Here is a 23436-nt window from a genome sequence, read left to right as displayed (position 1 = left end):
TGGGTCTAGGAGGGGAGAGAATGCGAAAAAGTCAACATATCACCAAAGTCGTAAAAACTGGAAGAAAAATTCAATATAAACATAAGCACTGCAAATAATATACAAACAAGGTTCTCTCTCTATACAAGCAAAAACAATTATCAAAATAATAAAGTATAGTAATAAGGTATACCTACAATATTTAGCCTAAATTAATTAAAACAGAGACTCTAGCCAATAATAATAAAAAGTTTAATTAGTTTTTAAAGAAGACAGTTAGAAACTTAAAAATATAAACAAAAAAAGTCAATATATCTATGAATGTAAAGATGGAGATAAATTACGAGACAGTTTTACCACTAACCAAAACTCTCTCTATTTTTACTCTCGACACGTGTTTCGCTAACGATATTAGCATCTTCGGGAGAAAATTAAATCTCAGTGTTATGATATAGCAACCTATTTACATTCATAAGGGTCATTTGTATGCTAAATTGATACCATATTGTTTATAACAATATTATTTATGATCTATTGTGACATTAACTTATATTCATGACCTTTAAAGATTCTTATATGTATTTCAGTGAAAAGGGGCTTATTATAAAAGGACTTTTTTATAATAAACCTATAAAATATGTTTATACATAACTGGTCACTAATAGGTATATTGCTGCTCATATTGAAAACGTCCATCCAACTGCTAAAACCCTACATCCAAAGGCAAACTTCGGCTTAAACTAATTACATAATCAATATATTACATTAGCATTAATCACCAATAAACCGACCAAATATGGTACTACATTTATCCCACCCACATTGTACCATTTATTCATACAGACACACTTCATTTCCTCGACAAACATGTTGACTAAGCCACTGTTACTGCTCCTATTGGCAACTGTAGCCCCAACCTCCCAAAATTGTGACAAATATGGCGTGCTACTGTACGACGACATCGGCTGTAGCCCCTCGACAGCCTCCCCGTGCCCCACTGAGTACTTTTGCAACCTAACGCGTCCAGAAAACGGCTGTACGTTCAAAGGACAGCCCTTATACCCGGGCCAAGACATCGGAGCCGATCTGACGTACTCGGGATGTGAAATTGGCTGTAAATGTGAGGATTTCAATTTTATTCGATGCGCGACCCTGGACTGTCCTGAAGAAACTTTTGAGGAGGATGAGTGTTATAATGTTTATGAGCTTGGAAGGTGTTGTGCTACAGGGCAGAAGTGTAATTCCACGGAAACTTGTGTGGTCGATGGTACGGAGTATAAGTTAGGGCAAAAGTTTTATCCGAAGAACGAGTGCCTCACTTGCGTGTGCCATGAAGACTTTAATGGGGAATTCGACGAGAAAACTTGTCAAAAGTCAAACTGTAACGTCCAGGTGCGGTTTACTGAAGAACTTACGAAGAAATGTGCCCCGGCTTATTTTAATTTTCACTCTGAAGAGGCGCTGTGTTGTCCCGATACGTTTGTGTGTCCTGATAAGGAGGATTTTATTAAAGTGGTGAATTTTGAGGCTGAAACTGATTCCGGGCTCACGTGTGATTTCGGAGTGGAGAAGTTGAAGTTGGGTGAAGGGTTTAGTAGGATGGTGAACGGGTATGGAAAGGATAGGAGTTTGGGGTGCGAATGTGTTATGCCTCCCTTGGTTACTTGTAAAGAAGTGTATTAAATTTGTTGAATAAAAGTTGATTAAAGAACGTGGTGTTTTTTTTGATTTTTTTCGAAGAATTTATGTTCCAATTTTCAATTCTCTCACACACTCGGGGTCAAAGATATAAGCATTTTATCCCTTTGATTTTTTTTTTAGTTTTTTTCAACTTCCAAGTCTAATTTCTCACTTTTTTCTTAGGTTTCTAGAAAAACGCTGAAATAGGTGTCAAATAATTTTATTAGAAGAATTTATGTTCTAAATTTCAAGTCTCTAACTCACTTGGGTTCAGAGATGTGAGCATTTTGTCCCTTTGATTATTTTTTTAATTTTTTCAACCTCTAAGACTAATTTCTCATTTTTTATAAAAATTTTTGGAAAAACGCTGAAATAGGTGTCTAATGAATTTATTAGGAGAATTCATATTTCAAGTTTCATGTCTCTAACTTAATTGGGTTCACAGATATGAGCATTTTGTCCCTTTGAATCTAATTTATTTTTTTCAACCCTTAAGTCTGATTTCTCACTTTTTTCTTAGGTTTCTAGAAAAACGCTGAAATAGGTATCAAATAATTTTATTAGAAGAATTTATTTTGCAAATTTCAAGTCTATAACTCACTCGGGTTCAGAGATATGAGCATTTAGTCCCTTTGATTTTTTTTCAACCTCTAAGACTGATTTCTCATTTTTAATAATTTTTTTTGGAAAAACGCTGAAATAGGTGTCTAATGAATTTATTAGAAGAATTCATATTCCAAGTTTCTTATCTCTAACTCAATTGGGTTCACAGATATGAGTATTTTGTTCCTTTGAATCTAATTATTTTTTTTCAACTTCCAAGTCTGATTTCTCACTTTTTTCTTAGGTTTCTAGAAAAACGCTGAAATAGGTATTAAATAATTCCATTAGAAGAATTTATGTTTCAAGTTTCAATTCTCTCACACACTCGGGGTCAAAGATATAAGCATTTTATCCCTTTGATTTTTTTTAATTTTTTTCAACTTCCAAGTCTAATTTCTCACTTTTTTCTTAGGTTTCTATAAAAACGCTGTATCCTATCCGCTGTAAACTATCAAATAATTTTATTAGAAGAATTTATGTTCTAAATTTCAACTCTCTAACTCACTTGAGTTCAGAGATATGAGCATTTAGTCCCTTTGATTATTTTTTTAATTTGTTTCAACCTCTAAGACTGATTTCTCATTTTTTATAATTTTTTTGGAAAAACGCTGAAATAGGTGTCTAATGAATTTATTAGGAGAATTCATATTTCAAGTTTCATGTCTCTAACTTAATTGGGTTCACAGATATGAGCATTATGTCCCTTTGAATCTAATTTATTTTTTTCAACCCTTAAGTCTGATTTCTCACTTTTTTCTTAGGTTTCTAGAAAAACGCTGAAATAGGTGTCAAGTAATTTTATTAGAAGAATTTATGTTCTAAATTTCAAGTCTCTAACTCACTTGGGTTCAGAGATATGAGCATTTAGTCCCTTTGATTATTTTTTTAATTTTTTTGAAGCTCTAAGACTGATTTCTCATTTTTTATAATTTTTTTTGGAAAAACGCTGAAATAGGTGTCTAATGAATTTATTAGGAGAATTCGTATTTCAAGTTTCATGTCTCTAACTCAATTGGGTTCACAGATATCAGCATTTTGTCCCTTTGAATCTAATTTATTTTTTTCAACTTCCAAGTCTGATTTCTCACTTTTTTCTTAGGTTTCTAGAAAAACGCTGAAATAGGTATTAAATAATTTTATTAGAAGAATTTATGTTGCAAATTTCAAGTCTCTAACCCACTTGGGTTCAGAGATATGAGCATTTAGTCCCTTTGATTATTTTTTTAATTTTTTTCAACCTCTAAGACTGATTTCTCATTTTTTATCATTTTTTTTGAAAAAACGCTGAAATAGGTGTCTAATGAATTTATTAGGAGAATTCGTATTTCAAGTTTCATGTCTCCAACTCAATTGGGTTCACAGATATGAGCATTTTGTCCCTTTGAAACTAATTTATTTTTTTCAACTTCCAAGTCTGGTTTCTCACTTTTTTCTTAAGTTTCTAGAAAAACGCTGAAATAGGTATCAAATAATTTTATTAGAAGAATTTATTTTACAAATTTCAAGTCTATAACTCACTCGGGTTCAGAGATATGAGCATTTAGTCCCTTTGATTTTTTTTCAACCTCTAAGACTGATTTCTCATTTTTTATAAAATTTTTTGGAAAAACGTTGAAATAGGTGTCTAATGAATTTATTAGAAGAATTCATATTCCAAGTTTCTTATCTCTAACTCAATTGGGTTCACAGATATGAGTATTTTGTTCCTTTGAATCTAATTATTTTTTTTCACCTTCCAAGTCTGATTTCTCACTTTTTTCTTAGGTTTCTAGAAAAACGCTAAAATAGGTATTAAATAATTCCATTAGAAGAATTTATGTTGCAAATTTCAAGTCTATAACTCACTTTAGTTCGGAGATATGAGCATTTTGTCCCTTTGATTATTTTTTTAATTTTTTCAACCTCTAAGACTAATTTCTCATTTTTTATAATTTTTTTTGGAAAAACGCTGAAATAGGTATCCAATGAATTTATTAGAAGAATTCATATTCCAAGTTTCATGTCTCTAACTCAATTGGGTTCACAGATATAAGTATATTTTGTCCCTTTGAATCTAATTTATTTTTTTCAACTTCCAAGTCTGGTTTCTCACTTTTTTCTTAGGTTTCTAGAAAAACGCTGATATAGGTATTAAATATTTCCATTAGAAGAATTTATGTTGTAAATTTCAAGTCTATAACTCACTTGGGTTCAGAGATGTGAGCATTTTGTCCCTTTGATTATTTTTTTTATTTTTTCAACCTCTAAGACTGATTTTTTCATTTTTTATAATTTTTTTTCGGAAAAACGCTGAAATAGGTGTCGAATGAATTTATTAGAAGAATTCATATTCCAAGTTTCATGTCTCTAACTCAATTGGGTTCACAGATATCAGCATTTTGTCCCTTTGAATCTAATTTATTTTTTTCAACTTCCAAGTCTGGTTTCTCACTTTTTTCTTAGGTTTCTAGAAAACGCTGAAATAGGTGTCAAATAATTTTATTAGAAGAATTTATGTTCTAAATTTCAAGTCTCTAACTCACTTGGGTTCAGAGATGTGAGCATTTTGTCCCTTTGATTATTTTTTTAATTTTTTTCAACCTCTAAGACTGATTTCTCATTTTTTATAATTTTTTTTGAAAAAACGCTGAAATAGGTGTCTAATGAATTTATTAAAACAATTCATATTCCAAGTTTCATGTCTCTAACTCAATTGGGTTCACAGATATAAGTATATTTTGTCCCTTTGAATCTAATTTATTTTTTTCAACTTTCAAGTCTGATTTCTCACTTTTTTCTTAGGTTTCTAGAAAAACGCTGATATAGGTATTAAATAATTTCATTAGAAGAATTTATGTTGTAAATTTCAAGTCTATAACTCACTTGGGATCAGAGATATGACTATTTTGTCCCAGAAAGCTATAAAAAAGAGGTAAAAAGAAAACGACATTTTGTTAACCATTTCATTTAATCACGTACAACATAGGCCACTAAAAAAGTAGAAAATACCTTAAAAAAATGCACCAATATATTAAGTAACTTTTGATCCAAAACTATTGGCATCTAAGTCAGTCCGTTGCCACTATGTATAGAAGTCAAGGTGACTTTTCGCATTCTCCCTACAAAAAAAAAATCACCTAAATTAGTAAGAAAACTTGCATAAAATCAATTTAAATAGTTTTACCATCCAAAACAGCCTCCAGAGCCCCACTTTTAAAATGCTCAATGAGTTTCTTATTATCCCCGGTACATATGTCCGTAACTGGCTTGGAAAAGTTCCAAAATATGAGTTTCTGCTTGCGGATGTCCAGGTCGTCCAGTAAGTGTCCGAAACTCTGAAAATTCAAGAAAAAACAAGTCAGTCATATCTATGACCTTTTCGATACTGAAATAAAAAAGACTCTATAAATTTCTGGAAGGCAACACACTAGACACTCTCGGAACCGATCACATCTGGCAACATCGGAGTGGTTATCTAAACTTAGCCGCTGATCAAGTGTCAACCGTGTGACAGTGACAATTAAAATTCGATTATTGTCTGTCACTTGTCACTGAGGGAATTGATTTTTTTTTATCAATCATCTGGCAAGGCAGGAATGGTGGCGTATGTTAGTCGCTGGTCAAGTGTCAACTGTATAGCAGTAATAGTGACATTTTACAGAGAGACAGACAATTAAAAAATTAGTGTAGTATCCCAAACTCCATGAATTATCCAAAACCAGTCAAAATAACTCGAAATTGCTTTGTTGGGATGAAATCTAGAAAACTATTTGGCAACACTGGTATAGGTATTAACTTAGTTGCTTGGCAAGTATCAACAGTGCGACAGTGACATTAAAATTAAAACTAAAGTAAAAAGCATCTAGCAACACTTGATTTTTCATCAGTTCAACACCAAAAACCCTAAAAGGATTCTCTCAATTTGCAAGAACTGCCGTTACATATCTTTACATTCATCTTTCACTATTCGTCTCTCTTCTTAACCTTCGTATCAGTTGCTTCTGTTTCTTCTTCTCTTTTATCAAATTAAATAAATCAAATTAACTTTACTTAAAAAATGTTCATTTTCTTGTTTTTCTGTCACTTCTTCATCTTCTTCTTGGAGGAGACGCTCAGGTGTCAGCTGTATGACAGTGACATTGAGTAAACTCTCAAGTAGCAAACCCCATAAACAAGAAGAGAAAGAGTGACCAGAAATATTTGTAACATCCAATGCGTTAGCAATTTTTTTACCGATTCCAGATGAAGTAACGTACTGGTTTTTTTTTTAAATAAAAATCATTAAGGAAAATAAATCACCTGGCAACACCGGAGTGTGTATATAAACTTAGCCGCTAATCAAACGTCAAACTGACAGTTTACGCACTAGAAACCGACATTCGGTGCCATCTCGTGACTAAACTAAACTAAATAAAAGACTATTGTAAAAACCATCTGGCCACAGTAAAATATATATAGTAGTTCAGCCGCCTAAGTGTCAACTATATACCAGTGACATTGAGTAAACTATCAGGTAGCAAAACCCATAAACAAAGAGAAAGAGTGACAAGAAAATTGTGTAACATCCAATGCAATAGAAATTGTTTTTTTTTGACCGATTCCAGATTATAATTCGTACTTTTTTTTTTAATAGAAATCATTTATTGAGAAAACTGAACCATTTGGCAACACTGGAGTAAGCATGTAAACCTAGCCGCTTACGAAACGTCAAACTGACAGTGAACTGTCAAGAAGTAAATCCCATAAACAATGGGAAAAAGAGTGACAAGAAATTCTTATAACTTCCAATGCAATTGTACTGTAAATGAACGTACTATTTTTTTAAATAAATATTATTTATTGAAGAAACTAAATCAGCTGGCAACAAAGCAGTGAGTACGTAAGCCTATAGCCGTTAATGAAATGTCAAACTGACAGCGTCAATGACAGTTGACAGGAAAACTGACTGTCAGCGCCACCTCTTGACCAATTCATTTTCCATGCTGAAGTATTTCTTACCTTAGCGACCGTCCCATCGATATTCCTGACGAATTCCCCATCGATTACTACCACGGTGTTCTCGCCCGGGCATTTTTTCAATATATGCTCCCTCAGGTACTCGGAACAGGTGAAGTACAGCGCCACCTTCGGCTGTACAATGTATACAGTACGGTCCTGAAACACTGTAGTCTCTATGTACAGTTTCGGTCTCGCGCTGTCGTACAGCACGAACACCAAATTGGCCGCTATTCCGATTATTATCCCGTATTCCAGGCTTAGCAGTAGGGAACATATTAGGGTGGCGAAGAACGGTATAAGGTCCAACCCTAAAGAAAATTTTTTTTTGTATTTTAGGCGTTTAAAGTAATTTTTTAATTTCTTCCAGGCAGTTGAAGGCTGGATATAAGAAGAAATGGAGTACTAGCAACACCGGACTAGGTTTAAATCTAGGGGCTGACCCCGTGTAAGTCAGTGGTTCACAAAAAATGTCTATTACAGCACATTCCTAGAATATGATGACTTACGTTTGGTCCGCCACATAACTCCGATGGCATGGAACTCGCACAAGTAGTACATGGAAACCATAATGACTCCCGCTAAAGTGGCTTTGGGGATGTACTTAAACACCCCGGTCAACAGTGCCAGCGAGACCATTAGCATACAAGAGGTTATAAGACCTAAAATTATTAAAAATGTTTAATTATCCAGGGTGGTTGGTCTTGAAGTTTAATGAGTAGAGTACCCGCGGTGGTGGTTTTGACCCCAGAGGCGTTATTAACCGCGGTTCTTGTAAACGAACCGGTTATCGGCATGGAATGGACCAGGGAGCCGGCCATATTGCCTATTCCTAATGCTATAAGTTCCTGGGTGGCGTCAATGATTTTTCCCTTGGCTGTAATGAATTATTGAATAAAATCCCTTTTATAGTTTTAAAGTAATAGATAAAGGAGTTTCTGATGATGGGTTTGAGGGTAAAAACATAGTTCTGGGTTAAGGACTGGGATAGTTAGAGCAGTTTTGGTTAAGGCATTTTTTTCACTAGTTTCTTTAGCAAGTTGGAATTGTTGGAATAATTGGAATATTCTTAAAAGGAGTTTGAGCAAAGAAAGGGTATTTCTTGCTCAACAATTTCATATACGAACGTTTTTTGTACCTCCAAAACTTCCAGAGTTAAATGAAAATTTGTCAACCAAGGTCCAAACGCCACCAGGGTAGGATCTGGCTCAGAATATTTGTTAAATTTCTTCGAGGCAATTGGATGCATTCTTAATTCACTTAATATGAGTTCAACTGTCTGAAAGGTATAAGTGACTACTTAAGAGTGATTATTTAAGTCGGTTTTTAATTTTTACTAGACAGTAAAATGTTAAAAACCTTAATCTAATTGCCTGGCAAATATGGAAAATTTTCTACCACTTCGTGGAAAACTCACAATAGCCTCAAGGGAATAAGAATAAAATAATTTTAACTGCCTGCAAGACCTAAACATCTAATTAATTTGCCTAAAAGACAACTTTTTTTAATTCTTTCCAGGTAGTTGAAGTAGTTTTTTTTAAATCTTAACTTTGATTGCCTGGACAAATGACAGATTTACTATGTCTAATTGTCTAGAAAATTGAATAATAGTTTTGAAAAAATTACAAAATATCTTTAACTGCTTGGAAAAAATAAACTGGAATTTTCTTTTTAACAACAATTCATAGAACACCGTGGTTTTGCCCAAAAAAATTTCCATTTTTCGAAGGATTTTCCATCCCACCGACGAAAGAGTATTTCATAATACAGGGTCCGGCAGTCAAACCTGACGGTTTTTGAAATGGGATAAATAAAAAAGTTGTTGAGATATTTTTTATTTTAAAGAGGAGGATTGGAAATCTAATGTTCATAATAAAAAAGCCCAAAAATAACTTATGTAGCAAAAATTATGTCACTTCAATGATGACCACCATTTTCTCTACACTGTACGAGCCTCCTGGAGAAGTTAGTCATGACTCTCTCCAATGTTTGGCGCGGGATCTCACGAATTTCTCGCCGAATGTTCTCCTTCAGTTGGTTCAAATTATTTGGTCCGTCAACATAAATTCTTCCCTTGAGGTACCCCTATAGACAAAATTCACAAGGGGGGCAAGTCGGGAGAACGTGCCGGCCATTCGATGTCACCCCTGAGCGAGATCAGCTTACCGGGGAAAAATGCTCTGAGTTGAGCCATGGACCCCGGGCAGTTGCTCCGTCCTGCTGAAACCAGACCCTCCTGAGAGGGATACAATGGCGACGTAACGCGTTGAGTTCACTGTCACTGTTAGGCCATTTTCCTTAAAAAAAAAATAAGGCCCTAACACTGTTGCCCTACACACTGCAGCTCATACAGTTACTCTTTCACAGTGAAGAGGCTGCTGATGAAGTTCCTGTGGGTTTCTTGGAGCCCAATATCGAAAATTTTGTTTGTTGAAATGAAATGGAAAGAAAATGGTGGTCATCATTTAAGTGACATAATTTTTGCTACATAAGTTATTTTTCTGCTTTTTTATTATGAATGTTAAATTTCCAATTCTCCTTTTTCCAATAAAAAAATTGTAATTTAAATATCTCAACAACTTTTTTATTTATCCCATTTCAAAAACCGTCAGGTTTGGCTGCCGGACCCTGTATTTAAGCCAATTTAATTAAATTAGGAAAAAAAATTAAAAGGATTTTTAGACACTTAGAAATATCAGGTAGTGTATTTAATTTTGAGGAATGAATTAAATTAAAAAAAGTACTTTTAGGCTCTTGTTAATCTAAGATAATGTATAAAAACATTATTAACTGTTGTTATATATTATAAGTGAAGATTTTTATTCCAGGAGTTCCTGTAAAAAAGAAAACAATTTGTCTCCTATTGGCACGTGAATATCTTAACTTCTAGTACACAACATTTTGTAATTTTTGATTTTCAAAGGGCTCTTAAGGCTCTTTTAGTCTTTTTTTAAAGAAATTGCAAAAATCCATACATTGGAAGTCTAAATATTGGAATTCTTATTGTAAGTGTGCCTGTAAGAAACAAAATAATTTGTCTCTTATTGATATGTCGTTATCTTAAGTTCTAGTAGTATTTTACAATTTTTGATTTTCTAAAGACTCTGACGACGCTTTTAGTCGTTAAGGAAATTGCAAAATCCATACACTGAATGTCAAGAAATTAAAATTCTTATTTTAGGAGTGCCTGTAAGAAACAAAATAATTTGTCTTTTATTAAATGTTCCAATTATAATTAATAACTAGTAGTATATTGTGTATATTAGCTCAAAAAACCAGTAAGAATTAATGAAACTGTTTATCATATCTATTTAAATTATGCATAACTTTAGATGCTTAAATAAAAAATTAAATGCATAAATGAAATTATTATGACTGATGAATAAAATAACACTTGCGCGGCATTAATTATTGAATACAAATATATAAATCAATATCGACTAAAAAAAACAACATTTAAATTTTGTTAATTTTAAAGATTAGAGCGTTTTTACCTTTGCTGCTTTTTAAATTAAAATCGTCGAAAAATGATATAATTAAAGAAAAGAAACAACGTTATTAATTATTTATAAAATCTTAAAATGGGTAAGCTAAGAGTTACTCTGAATTAACAATAACGTAAGTTGCATTATTATAACAGAAAAATGCATTACATTAAAAAAATATGTTAATTAGGAATTCATTATAATTAATAACTAGTAGTGTAAATTAAGTAAAAATTACAATATAAGTACGTATAAAAGAAACGGTTTATCATATCCATTTAAGTTATGCATAACTTTAAAATAAATGGCAAATTAAAGCATTCCTAATTCCATAAAATTTAAGGCATATTTAAAATTTTTGGGATTATGTTCAGGGTCCGGCAGTCAAACCTGACGGTTTTTGAAACGGGATAAATAAAAAAGTTGTTGAGATATTTTAATTATTATTTTTTTATCGTAAAGAGGAGAAAAATTTCCGGAAATACAATGTGGAACGCCCAGAAATTAACCGTCAAATTCAACGCCTGCAAATAGAAACCCAAAAGCCAACTCTCAAGTTTTAAAACTTTATGTTGAAAAATCAATTCTAAATAAGTGGAAGTTGAAAAATGCCTGGACATTTCCTAAAACCCTTAAAACTCCCTCGAAAATCAGTAGACATTAACCGCCAAATTCTTAGAAAGTAATCTTAATGTAACGATTACTTGGTAGAACCAAATAGAATGATTAACAAGAATTGAAAATTCAAAATTAATTTTTTAATGTGGTCACGAATTTACCAATAAATTCATAAGCAACTTCCCTCCTCCATGAATTTCTTAAGAAATAAAAAAAATCGTTTGCTTCACTACGAGGCATTACATATATAAATACACATATTTTCCATATCGAGGCTCAAAGGACCATATAGTAATTTTCTTATATAAATAATATAAGAACGGTTTAGTCTGGCTCGAAGGACCGTGTATACAAATATATATATATAGATAAATTTATATATATATAAATTCTGTTAACATCCTAAGCCTAAAAAAAAAACAACAAACCAAAAAACGACCAAAATGATCTAATAGAAGCGAGACAAGAGATTTCTTGTTTCGCATAATCATCTTCATAATTTTTTTTACCTTAATATATAGGAGTCTCTCAGGATGAATATAAGGGTAAAAACGTGATGCTGAGTTAAAAATTTGAGTAGTTAGGATACTTTTAGTTAGGGCATTTTTTCACTAATATTTTTAGAAAATTTTCACTATTCCTGCAGATATTTTCATGAAATAATCAGAATACTCTTAAAAAGCTTTGAGCAAAAAAAGGGCATTTCTTGCCAAACAATTCCATATATAAAAGTTCCTAATACCTCCAAAACTTTCAGAGTTACATGCAATTTTATCACCCAAGGTTCAAAGACCACACAATTCAAAACTCATATTGTCTCATTAAAATTTGTATACATTATCAGACATTTTTGAGCATAACTTGGGAACCATTCAAGATATTTTCTCTACATTTTTATACAAAAGTTCTTGAAGGCGGATTTAAAGGCAAAAACGCTGTTTTGGTTTAAAAATGTGGGTATTTAAGGCACTTTTGGTTGGGACATTTTTTCACTGATTTTTTTTAGCAAATTCTCACTATTCTTGTGAATATTTTTATGAAATAATCGAAATACTCTTAAAATGGATTTGGGCAAACAAAGGCCATTTCTTGCCCAACAATTCCATATACGAACGTTTCTTGTACCTTTAAAACGTCTAAAGTTACACGCAATTTTTTAAACCAGGGTCCAAATGCCACTAAATTTGATGGTTTTTGAACTTATATTGCATCACCCAGATGTTTATGCATTACCAACCACTTTTCAGCATAACTTCGAAACTACTTAAGATATGTTCATAATTTTTTTACATGAAGACCTAGGAATTCCTGAGGGTGGATTTGAGAGTAAAAACGTGATTCTATGTTAAATATTGAAGCAATTAAAGCAGTTTTGGTTAAGTAATTTTTTTGTCACGAATTTTTTTAGCAAATTCGCATTATTCCCGCGAATATTTTTACGAAATAATTGGAATGCTCTTAAAAGCGCTTTAGGAAAAGAAAGAGTATTTCTTGCCAACAATTTCGTATACGAAAGTTTCTTGTAATTCCAAAACTTGCAGAGTAACCGAGGTTCAAAAGTCACGAGATTTGAGGGTCTCAAACATAATTTCCAAAGATTTCATTACATTTTTTGGGTACAACTTAAGAAACACTTATAAAACATTTCATAATCTATGCATATTAATATAGAGGATTTCCTAGGGACGAATTTAAAGGAAATAACGTGCTCGTGAAAAATACTTGGACACATCTAAGACGGAATACTCTTAGGATGTTGACACAAATACAATTACTTACTAAAGGCCTTTACGATGGCAATATGCTCCAAGAAAGCCACCAAAGGACAAAATACTATTAAAGTATTATAGTCGCTGATCATATCCTTAAAACTAAAGTAAGTACCGTTCCAGGTTGTACTGAATGGCGGCAGAGACATATTAGGCAGTCCGCTTTCCACCGCACCTAAAATATTCGCCAATATAGACTATATTAATTAATTTTTATATTAATATGAATAAAAGAAAATCTACCTGTTAAGATTACAGGGGTGGCATTATAATACTGATCAGCCACGTAAGCTACCGAGGTACCAGCTATCACAGCCAAAGCGTTTCCGGCCAATGACAAGAAAAATATGCATTTTCCCAATAGGTTTCGGTTCCGGGACCATTCGGGTTTGTTCTGGAGTGAACCGAACCTTTTTATTTCCTAAAATGCCAAAGAAATATTAAGACGTCCAAAAGATGTTACAGGAAAGTTTATTTATTCACGATATTTGAACTATCTTTAGGCTTTGTAGGCCTATAAGGGATAGATTTTCAAGGAAGATTATGTTCAAAATGGAAATACATACTTCTGCTGGATTTATAAGGATTTAATGGGATATTAAAGTTTTAAGGAATTTTTTGGATATTTCTACAGAAATTATGACAATCTTTGCAAATTTGCAGGAATTTCGACTTATGAAATGTCTACTTTTTAGAAAATTTTGGTTGGAAATGGTGGAAATTCAAGGACTAAATGGAATTTGATAAAAAGTCCGTTCAATTTCAGCAAATTTTAACAACACTGTTGTTTTTAGGGCAATAGAGACGATCTGATAAAATTTCAAAAATTAAAGATACTATCGAAGTAGTTGGACATTTTGAAGAAATATAAGGAATTTAAAGAAATTATAATCAATATAAGAAATCATAAAGCATCCTTAGAAATTAAATAAATTTTTTGTTAGAATTGCTGTTAACTGTAAAAGAATTTCATAAAATTGTCTAAACTGTAAAAAGTGCAAAATTCCAGGAATTCATTGTTCATTGAGAAATAGAAAAGCATACATGAATTTCCACAAATTGAATTTTAAGGTTATTAGTAAAAAAGGATTGAATTTTTATCGAATTCGGATAGAATTCATTGGAATTGTTTGTAATAATACTTACTACTTGAAATAATACTTTTAATTGTCTTATGGCAATGCAAGTTCGACAAGATGTTTTCACTGTACCATTGTCTACCACCTTCAAAAACAAGTATTATGAAATTTCAGAATATCTTAGAGATCTATCAAAATTTAAAAAAATCATATGATTTAGAAATTTAATGGATTATCTTGTGAGAAAATTATTGGAAATGCTAGGAATTTTATAAAACTTTTGTAAAAACTAAAATAATTTTATAGTATTAGTAAAAAATTATGTTAAGGCCGCACTTTGATAAATTTCAATTAAATTGAAATTATATAAAATATTAAGAAATTTCATAATATCCGAGGAAACCATCAAAATTTAAGAAATTTCATGAATTTGTAGTTCAATTAAGAAATTGCAAAGTAACTTTTGAATTTAAAAAAATGAATTCTCAAAGGTCGAAAATTCTAATAGAATTCAATGGAACTGTATCGAATATTAAGAAATTTCATATTAATATGTTAGAAAATGACCAAGTTGAAAGAATTCCATTAATTTGTAGTCGGTTTAGAATTTTTTACAGCCTCCTTAGAATTTACATGCAAATTAAAAAAAAAAATAACTTTCAAGTTATTTGTAAAAAATTATAAAAAAGTCGTCCAAATTCTAATGGGATTCGTAGGAAATTTAATTCATCTGAAAAAATTGATACAATTGCAGGGAATTTTTATAAAATTGTAGGAAACTGTTAAAATTTAAATAATTCCAGCAATCTGTAGTTCGATTAAGAATTTACCTTGGAAGTGCCCTTAGAATTACCATGACAATGTTTTTTAAATGCTGGAATTCTTAATTTGAAGAAGAATATCGGCCATCAATAGAATCAAGAATATTGGAATTGAATGAAATATTTAGAAACTTCATGAATTTGTAGTTTTAAATTTTTTCTGGCACTCTTGGAATTTTCATGCATCTTCTTGTGAGAAAATGGTTGAATTTCAAGGGATTTTTTAATAGAATTTTAGAAAATCGTAAAATTTCACAAATTCGTAATTCGTTTAAAAAATCGCAAAGCATCCATACAAATTTTATTTTAAAAATCTGTAATTTTTAAGTTATTTGTAAAAAAATATAAAGAGGTCGACCAAATTTCAGAGAAACTTCTTGGAATTGTAGGAAATATTATAAAAAAATATCATAACCTCTAAGGAAACTCCGATCTTGTCATCATAACTAAAGCAATTCTATAAATTTAAGTTTTATTTCCGTATATGAGAAAACTAGCTGAATTCCCGCGGCGTTGCTCGCGTGAAAATAAAAGAAAAGTCGAAGAAGGCCTTCAATAATAGTAAATGCAATCCACAATACACAAAAATAAAATCCGAAGCCACGCCTCATTGATAGTACATGCAACCCACAATTGCCACGTCGTTTTTCTTGAGATCAAGGGACGCGATTAATATAATATAATATAATTATTATAAAACCAAGACGCAAATAATCTTAAAAATGATTCGTTAGATGCAGAGCGAGCGGTAAGACTGAGTCGAGTCACCTCTCGGGTATCAGTCTCGCATGGACCCGCCTTGTTGTTATGTCTACCAAAATATAAATAATACAGAGGCACTTTTTCAATCGTACTTATTAATCAGTTTTATGCCGCTATGCGATATTTATCATATCGCTAACACCCCTTATCGGTGGAATTATTTCAAAAAGTTCGTTCGTATCCGGTCCCTACATTATAAAAGGAACCCGTTGGCAAAATTTCACGTTTCTAGCTATTGTAGTTTGGGCTCTGCGATGATGAGTCAGTCAGTCAGGACAAACTCTTTTATATATATAGATTGTTAAAATTGCAGAAAATTGTTAAGGAATTTCATAAGATTATAGAAAATTGCACATTTTTTAGTTATTAGTAAAATATTATGCAAATCTCGAATTTCGGCTAAACTCAAATGGAATTCGTAAAAAATATTAAGATATTTCCTAAAATCTATGAAAAATATTAAAATTGAAGGAATTCGATGAATTTGTTGTTCCATTAAGAAAATGCTAAGCATCCTTATTGGAATTTCCATGCGAAAACAATTTGGAATTCTTTAGTTATTAGCAAAAAATGATGAAAAAGTCGAATTTAGATCAAATTCTAATGGAATTCGAAGAGACGTATGTATGAAGAAATTTCACAATTCCATGAATTTGTTGTCAGTTTAAGAAACATTACGCTATCCTTAATGTAATTTCCAGGTACATTAAAAAGAGATTTAAAAATAGAATTGTTTACAAAATATTAAAAAGGTCGTTTTTTTACCCGATCATTTCTTATGAACTCAAAGTTCATATATTAGAAAACCGACATAAAAAAGTAGAAATATTCTCAACTAATACAAGGAGAACGTCTACAACACTCACTCTAAACACCCTTGAAATTCGCAAGGTTTTTTTTGTGAGAACATTGCTATAATTGCAGGAAATTTTAAGGCATTTAATAACCCTCTACAATAGAGTAAAAATTTAAGAATTTTCATGACTAGTAAAAAAAAAGTTATTGTGCATATAAGAATTCCCCTAAAAACAAAAAATACTAAGGAATCTTACGGTGTATTAGTAAAAATAAGAAAAATAGCTCACTCACTCTAAACATAAATAAGGCGGCTATAGTCGAAAATCCCAATACGGCATCCCATTTCCTAGTCTGACCGATATTTTTAAAAAGGGACTCCCACGCGGCCAAAAACTCATTGGCGGGCCCCTTAATGCCCAACAGCTGCTTCAGTTGGGAACAGGCTATCGATATAGCGGCGGCTGTAGTGAACCCCGATATAACAGGAAACGAGAAGAATTCCACCAGGAAACCTTGAAAAAAAATACAACTAAGCTATTAATTCCCTTACTAGTGTGATATTTTTCACACTCACCTAACCGTAGTATACCGGCACAAAATATGAACAATCCCGAGAGAAACGTCATCAAAACAGCCCCGGCAGGCCCCATAAGGGTCACGCTACTTTGCACGAAAAGGGCCATAATGGCTGTAGGTCCCATATTGATATCTTTACAGGTGCCGAAGATGAAGTACATACAGCCGCCCATTATCCCGCTGTACAGCCCATACTGAGTAGGTAAACCTATAATAATTGATTTTTATTTAAATTTGTTTTTTTTTTAATAGACTTACCTGCTACGATAGCATAAGCGATTCCCTGGGGAATCTCTGTACAGCCCACCGTGAATCCGGCCAAGAGATCCTGAAGGAAAAAGGCGAAGCTGTAGTTCGGGATCCATGTCAAGATGGGTAAACGGGATTTTAATCTTTTTGTTATGGTTGCTTGCGGTGTTTGACGTACTGGATGACCATTTTCAGCTAAAAAAATATAGTCAGATCGTTCAGCAATGTTCATGTAATATTTGAGGGTGAAATCGTGAGTCTAGTTTAAGAATTTTGGTAGTTAGGGCCATTTTGGTTTTTGGGCTAATCTTTTTTTATGAATATTTCATGAAATAATTGGAATATTCTTTAAAGGGTTTTAGCCAAAGAAAGAGTAATTCTTACAGAGTAGTTTCGTATCAGAACGACTCTTGTGCCTCAAAAACTTTTTGAGTTAGAGGCACTTTTGTCAGCCAAGGTCCTAGAGCCTCCAAATTTGAAACATCGATATTTTTGTTCGTTATAGCGGACTTTTTTGGGAATAACTTGAGTACCACTTAAGATATTTTCATACTTTTTTTACGTTAATATATAGGAGTTCCTGAGGGTGTCTACGGGGGTAGAAACGCCCTACTAGATTAAGGATTTAGGTAGTTAGAGCCGTTTTGGTTAAGGCATTTTTTTGGCTAATCGTGTCTTACGAATATTGCATGAAATAATTGGAATATCTTTAAAAGGTTTTAGCCAAAGAAAGAGTAATTCTTATAGAGTAGTTTCGTATCAGAACGGCTCTTGTGCCTCAAAAACTTTTTGAGTTAGAGGCACTTTTGTCAGCCAAGGTCCTAGAGCCTCCAAATTTAAACATCGATATTTCGTTCATTAGCGGACATTTTTGGGTATATCTTATGAACCACTTAAGATATTTTAATAAGTTTTTTATCTTAATATATAGAAATTCCTGAGGATGCGTTTGATGGTAAAAACGTCCTTCCGGAATAAGGATTTGGGTAGTTAGGGCCGTTTTGGTTGGGACATTTTTTTTCTAATCTTCTCTTACGATTATTTCATGAAGTAATTAGTATATTCTTAAAGGAATTTTAGCCAAAGAAAAAGTAATTCTTACAGAGCAGTTTCATATCAGAACGACTCTTGTGCCTCAAAAACTTTTTGAGTTAGAGGCACTTTTGTCAGCCAAGGTCCGAGAACCTCCAAATTTGAAACGTATATTGCAAAATCGATATTTTTTCATAATTTTTGAGCATAACTCACTGAAAATATTTTGATAATTTTTTTACGTTAATATATAGGAGTTCCTGAAGAAGCATTTGAGGCTAAAAACGTCCTTCTAGATTAAGGATTTGGGTTGTTAAGGTAAGTTTTGGCTGGGACTGTTTTTTAGCTTATGAAATATTCACTCTTCGTGAGAATATTTCACAAAATCATACGAAAATTCTTTTACCGCAAGAAATAGTGTGTCATACCCAATAGTTTCATATTAGAAAGTTTCTCGTAACTCAAAAGCTCTTCAAATTCGAAACAAACTTGTCCAAAAGTACCAGATTGAAATAACTTGGAAACCAAAGTTTTCTTCCCCAAAAATAGATGATTCCTTACATATTCTTGGAGTATTAACAGCTATAGCAGAACATTCATCGCATGAACTAAGAACCACGTTTGGCAACACTGGAATGTGATGTGAAACTGAAACTAAATGGACGTTGGGCGTACTCGGTCCACCTCGTAAGAAAGTGCCATAGCGTTGTTGTCATATGTTGCAAAAAGTAGTAGGTAGTACTTTTGATAGTAAATATATTAATTTTTTCTGTGAGCTAATGCTTACCTTCTTCGACTGATACTTTTCTCCTTTGCAGGGGCGGTTCTATGCAGAAAAAATACCCTTGATTTAAATATTTTACACACAAAATGTACATAAGGTAAGCGCCTTTAAGAAATATATAATTTTAGTGATAATTTCATTACATAAAATAGTGATTTGGAGTGCAACAAGGAACATTCCGTTTATGTTCTTTGTGGGTTAATATTGCACAGCTAATTAATTACATCTCAGCTGTAATTAATTAGAGAATCATTAAGGCGCTTACCTTAAAAAAAATTTTCACTATTTTTTTATTTACCTAAACTTCTAACCGATCGTCGTCTCATGATGTTTAACTTGTTTTTGCCTATCCGGGGACCTATATTCGCATTTTTATTTTTTTGACGATAAAATGTATAAAATCACTTGACCCCACCGAAGTACCGTAACATAATGAGTACCTACCCGATTACACTCGCTAATCTCATCATTCTTTATTCATTTTTTTTGTCAATTTAATTATCAATGATTTATAGACGTAATAAGCTTTTTAATCGTCGTTTGACAAGGATCAGCTCTGATTTACTGCCAATTAATTAATTAAATTGGCCATATAAAGTGAATTAAAATTAATAAACAAATGCCAATAAACGCCATTTTGGATTGGCGCCATCATGTTTTACAAATGTGACCAATCACACAGACATCCCTTAGACCCATAACAATCACTTGTATTATTTTAAAGCAAGATGACATAGATCTCAGTTTTGACAGTTAAAATATAACCGAAAAGGTTATTGTCACTTGAAATTTTTTTATGTTAAGTGTCATAGTTGTCAAATCCAAAATGGCGGCCGGACACCGGTTTGATAAAATAATTGAAAGTTAACGCAAAATGGCGACTTTATTAGCATATTTAAAAAAAGGATTAATAAAGACTTACTGGTCAAAAGCTCACCCATTTCCACTGTTTCTTTCATAACCAAACCGACCTGGCTAAAAAAGGATGCACAATTAACCGTTTATGGAACCGAACCGGCCTTATAACATTGAATTGAATGCATATATAAGATTCAAAGCAATACAGCTAATTTAAATAAATTCTTTTAAAAGATTAAAAAATATATAATATGGGGTTTTATTAGAACATGGAACCAAAATGCTAATTAGGCATAAAACCCGATAGTTTAAACAATAAACGTTATAATAAGCATAACGGGTCGGTCAACGCGACTGAAATGATTTTAAAAATGTGTATGTAATAGCTCTTGGCAGCGGAGGTAAATTAAAGTTCTCTAAGATCAATGCAGGTCAAGCGTAGAGATAAACTGAAATACTATTTGTTACTTTAAATGGTTCGACAATTGGGCGATTTTGTTATGTAACATATAACAAACCATTATTTTACAGAAATGATATAAGTGGAACTTTTTTAAATTTATTATTCAGCCTAAAATTATGTTTGTTTTTTGTGCAGTCAACTTAGTATTTAAATATTTGAATTTCCCGCCTAATATTATTTTAATTTGGCAACAAGACACTTGTCACAAGTCAAGGATTGTCAAGGGTTTATTGAGGTTATGTCTTTAGGCAATAAATCCAGTTTCTCTGGTAAATTCGGTGGTTTTATTACTGAAATTCAGGCCCTCACTACAAAATTTCAAATTAAAGAAGAAGGCAAATTAATTTCTTTATAAAACACAAGAACTATTTCCCACAAATTTTATGAACAAACGGAAAACATGTTTGTTTGAAGCTGTCACTAGTCACGTTTTTGACATAGGCAACTTAACCTCACATTTTAACTTTGGGGGTTTTTTGATAAACTCCATTGTAGCCCTATTTTCCCGTAATTAAACAAAGAAACCATGCATCGCGCCACGAGATTAGCTCTCAGATCGTCCGCGAAACTAAAGCAATGGAGAAGTTTACATAAAAGGTACTCTCGCTCCCCAAGACGATTCAAGCCTAAAAAAAACCTCCTATTTTTAGCTCCCTAGTGCTCCAAAGTGCAGAAACTCAAGCGGCCGCACCTGAAAAACTCGAATTTCCCCCACCAAGTGGTGTAGACAAACCAGTGTCACCAAAAATCGATAAACTGGCCACCGAAATATCCCAACTGAACCTTATCGAAGTATCCGAACTGAGCAGTTTATTAAAAAAGAGGCTTAACCTACCGGATGCCCCAGTTATGCCTATGGGAGCCTTCGCGACCGCCCCTGCCGAAGAAGAGGAAGAAGCTGCCCCTGCTAAAGTGAAAACAACATTTACAGTAAAACTGATGAAGTTCGACGAGAAACAAAAAGTGGCCCTCATAAAAGAAATGAAAAACCTTATGGAGGGCATGAATTTGGTGCAGGCCAAGAAGTTTGTAGAGAGCAGCCCTGCGGTGGTAAAAGAGGACATACCAAAAGATGAGGCTGAAAAGTTGAAAGAGGCCATTGAAAAAGTCGGTGGGGTAGTGGAGATTCAGTAAATTTGTTTTTTTTTTAGAGGTTTTACTGTTAATGTAGTTTTTAATAAATAAATTAACATTAAGGTGTATAGCTTAATTGATGTTTTTATGGGTTTATGGTGTTTTACTTTATATTTTTGAGATGAAAAATAGTCCTTATGTGGCGAGCAAATGAGATAAACTATTATAAACACTTACAGTTCTGGGATGTACCTGCGGAACTTTGTAATAAAGGAGTTCTTTCTGATACAGTACTACTACTTCCAGCATTAATAGTCACCGGGACATCCATAGTTAAAATAATTATTTATATTTAACACTGCCTCTGCAAATAATTTATCAGTATTTAAAACATTTATTAGTAAATATTAGAATATTCACATGATTTTGTTCATAAAAAATTGATAATTTATTATAATCTTTTGACATACATAAATAATTTTAATTAACAAAGAAAGAGTCGAGGTATTTGAATGATAACAGTTTTATTTCTTGCCCATCTCTTTTTAGTTAGAAAATCGGGGTGCAAGCGGGAAAGTTTTTGTATATAGTTAGTAGGTTTAGGTTGTAATTGTTTAAATACTTACCTACCTAAACTTTTAATAACTTCATACATCTCCTTATCTTGTGGAGGCATAACTAACCGTACATTTAAAAAGACATGTAAATTTATGTCTCCTCACACAGGAATCCAAATAAGGTTAGTTTATTGTGAAAATAGTGCCCTAACTGACCCAAATTTTGAAAAAAGTAAGCAAAGAACGTAAGGCGGGTTGCCTACAATTCATAAGCAAATGAAGCCAGATTGACAGTTGTGACATTTTGTAATAATTTTCAGTGAGGCCAACAATTAGTTACTAAAAGAAAAAATATATTTCTTATTAATATTAATAAACAATTTTTGACCTAATTATGACCAAACAATATATACTATTATTAATTTAACCTCAAGAACAACGCAAACAAACGTGCAATGTTTGTTATTGTTGCTATTGGTACCCGTGGCTGTCAATTCAATATGGCGGCGCGCACGTGTCCGCCATATTGAATTTCCATTACTGTTTTGGTATTGGGAACACTAAAATTTCACACTTTGACTGGACAAACTAAATTACATGATGTTTTTGAGGGCAAGAGGAGGTAATCTGTGAGGAGTGAAGGTTTTATTAGAATGCGGATGCTTTAGTCGACTCAGGTAACAAATAATAATTGCTAAATGTTCAAAAAACACCTGGGACTAATCTTTAGAAAGTTGACGACCTTTATGAATTGCAAGAATAATATCTATTATGGGTGAAATATTAGATTATTCATGATTTATTTGGACAGTCGCCATACTGTCATTAAGATTAATGAGCTTTTGTGCCATATATTATATACACGGCATTAATATGAAAATAATATATTTTTTTTTAATTAGGAAATAATCGTCAGTCCCGCGAATACAATATCATTATTATTGCATAGTCTCCGGGCGTGTCAAAACTCTTGATCGAATGTTGCATACCAAGGAAGGTCGAATTCGGTGAATTTTTTCGCTTTAAATAAATAATAGATTGCCACGGTTTCGGTACATTTAACAAATTAATCGGATATTAAAGAAATGACCAAGAAAATTATTATTACGTGATTTATGAAGTGTTCAGCCACATCCTGTCAAATGTCACCTGTCAATTGTCATTTCTGACATCTGTCAACGTAGTATTTGGGAGTCTAGTGGAGGGTTACCGAAGCGCTGCTACCTTAAAATTTCCAAATTGGCTCCTTTAACACTTACACTACCAAATAAAATA

The 23436-nt window shown here is 32.5% G+C and overlaps 3 protein-coding genes across 8 annotated transcripts; 2 read left to right on the top strand and 1 right to left on the bottom strand.

The window, feature by feature from the left end:
* The first annotated feature begins 377 nt into the window (after positions 1-377).
* LOC126737252 (uncharacterized) lies at positions 378-1690 on the top strand. The gene has a single exon (XM_050442061.1). It carries the CDS (start codon positions 847-849, stop codon positions 1660-1662), a length of 816 nt encoding a protein of 271 aa, XP_050298018.1. The 5' UTR covers positions 378-846; the 3' UTR covers positions 1663-1690.
* A 3500-nt stretch (positions 1691-5190) lies between these two features.
* On the bottom strand, positions 5191-22409 carry LOC126737242 (sodium-independent sulfate anion transporter-like). Of its 6 annotated transcripts, none has more exons than XM_050442040.1 (12): positions 22235-22388; positions 21842-21968; positions 17403-17588; positions 17143-17352; positions 16860-17080; positions 13352-13529; positions 13119-13283; positions 7964-8113; positions 7746-7898; positions 7240-7547; positions 5426-5576; positions 5191-5360 (listed from the first exon to the last, which is right to left on the bottom strand). In XM_050442040.1, exons 2-12 carry the CDS (start codon positions 21933-21935, stop codon positions 5305-5307), a joined length of 1872 nt encoding a protein of 623 aa, XP_050297997.1. In that variant the 5' UTR covers positions 21936-21968; positions 22235-22388; the 3' UTR covers positions 5191-5304. The 6 variants fall into 6 exon arrangements, with proteins under 6 accessions (XP_050297997.1, XP_050297996.1, XP_050297998.1 ...); XM_050442039.1 differs by having other exon boundaries at positions 22231-22377; XM_050442041.1 differs by lacking the exons at positions 21842-21968; positions 22235-22388 and adding exons at positions 19213-19251; positions 20132-20427.
* LOC126737254 (39S ribosomal protein L12, mitochondrial) lies at positions 20948-21740 on the top strand. The gene is made up of 2 exons (XM_050442063.1): positions 20948-21127; positions 21181-21740. The coding sequence occupies exons 1-2, from the start codon at positions 21057-21059 to the stop codon at positions 21662-21664; spliced, it is 555 nt and encodes a 184-aa protein (XP_050298020.1). The 5' UTR covers positions 20948-21056; the 3' UTR covers positions 21665-21740.
* Positions 22410-23436: the final 1027 nt, after the last annotated feature.

The sequence above is a fragment of the Anthonomus grandis genome, chromosome 6 (genome assembly GCF_022605725.1).
Source record: "Anthonomus grandis grandis chromosome 6, icAntGran1.3, whole genome shotgun sequence".
NCBI lineage: Eukaryota > Metazoa > Arthropoda > Insecta > Coleoptera > Curculionidae > Anthonomus > Anthonomus grandis.
The sequence above is the reverse complement of the archived record's forward strand: the minus strand, read 5'-3'. Positions and strand labels throughout refer to the sequence as shown.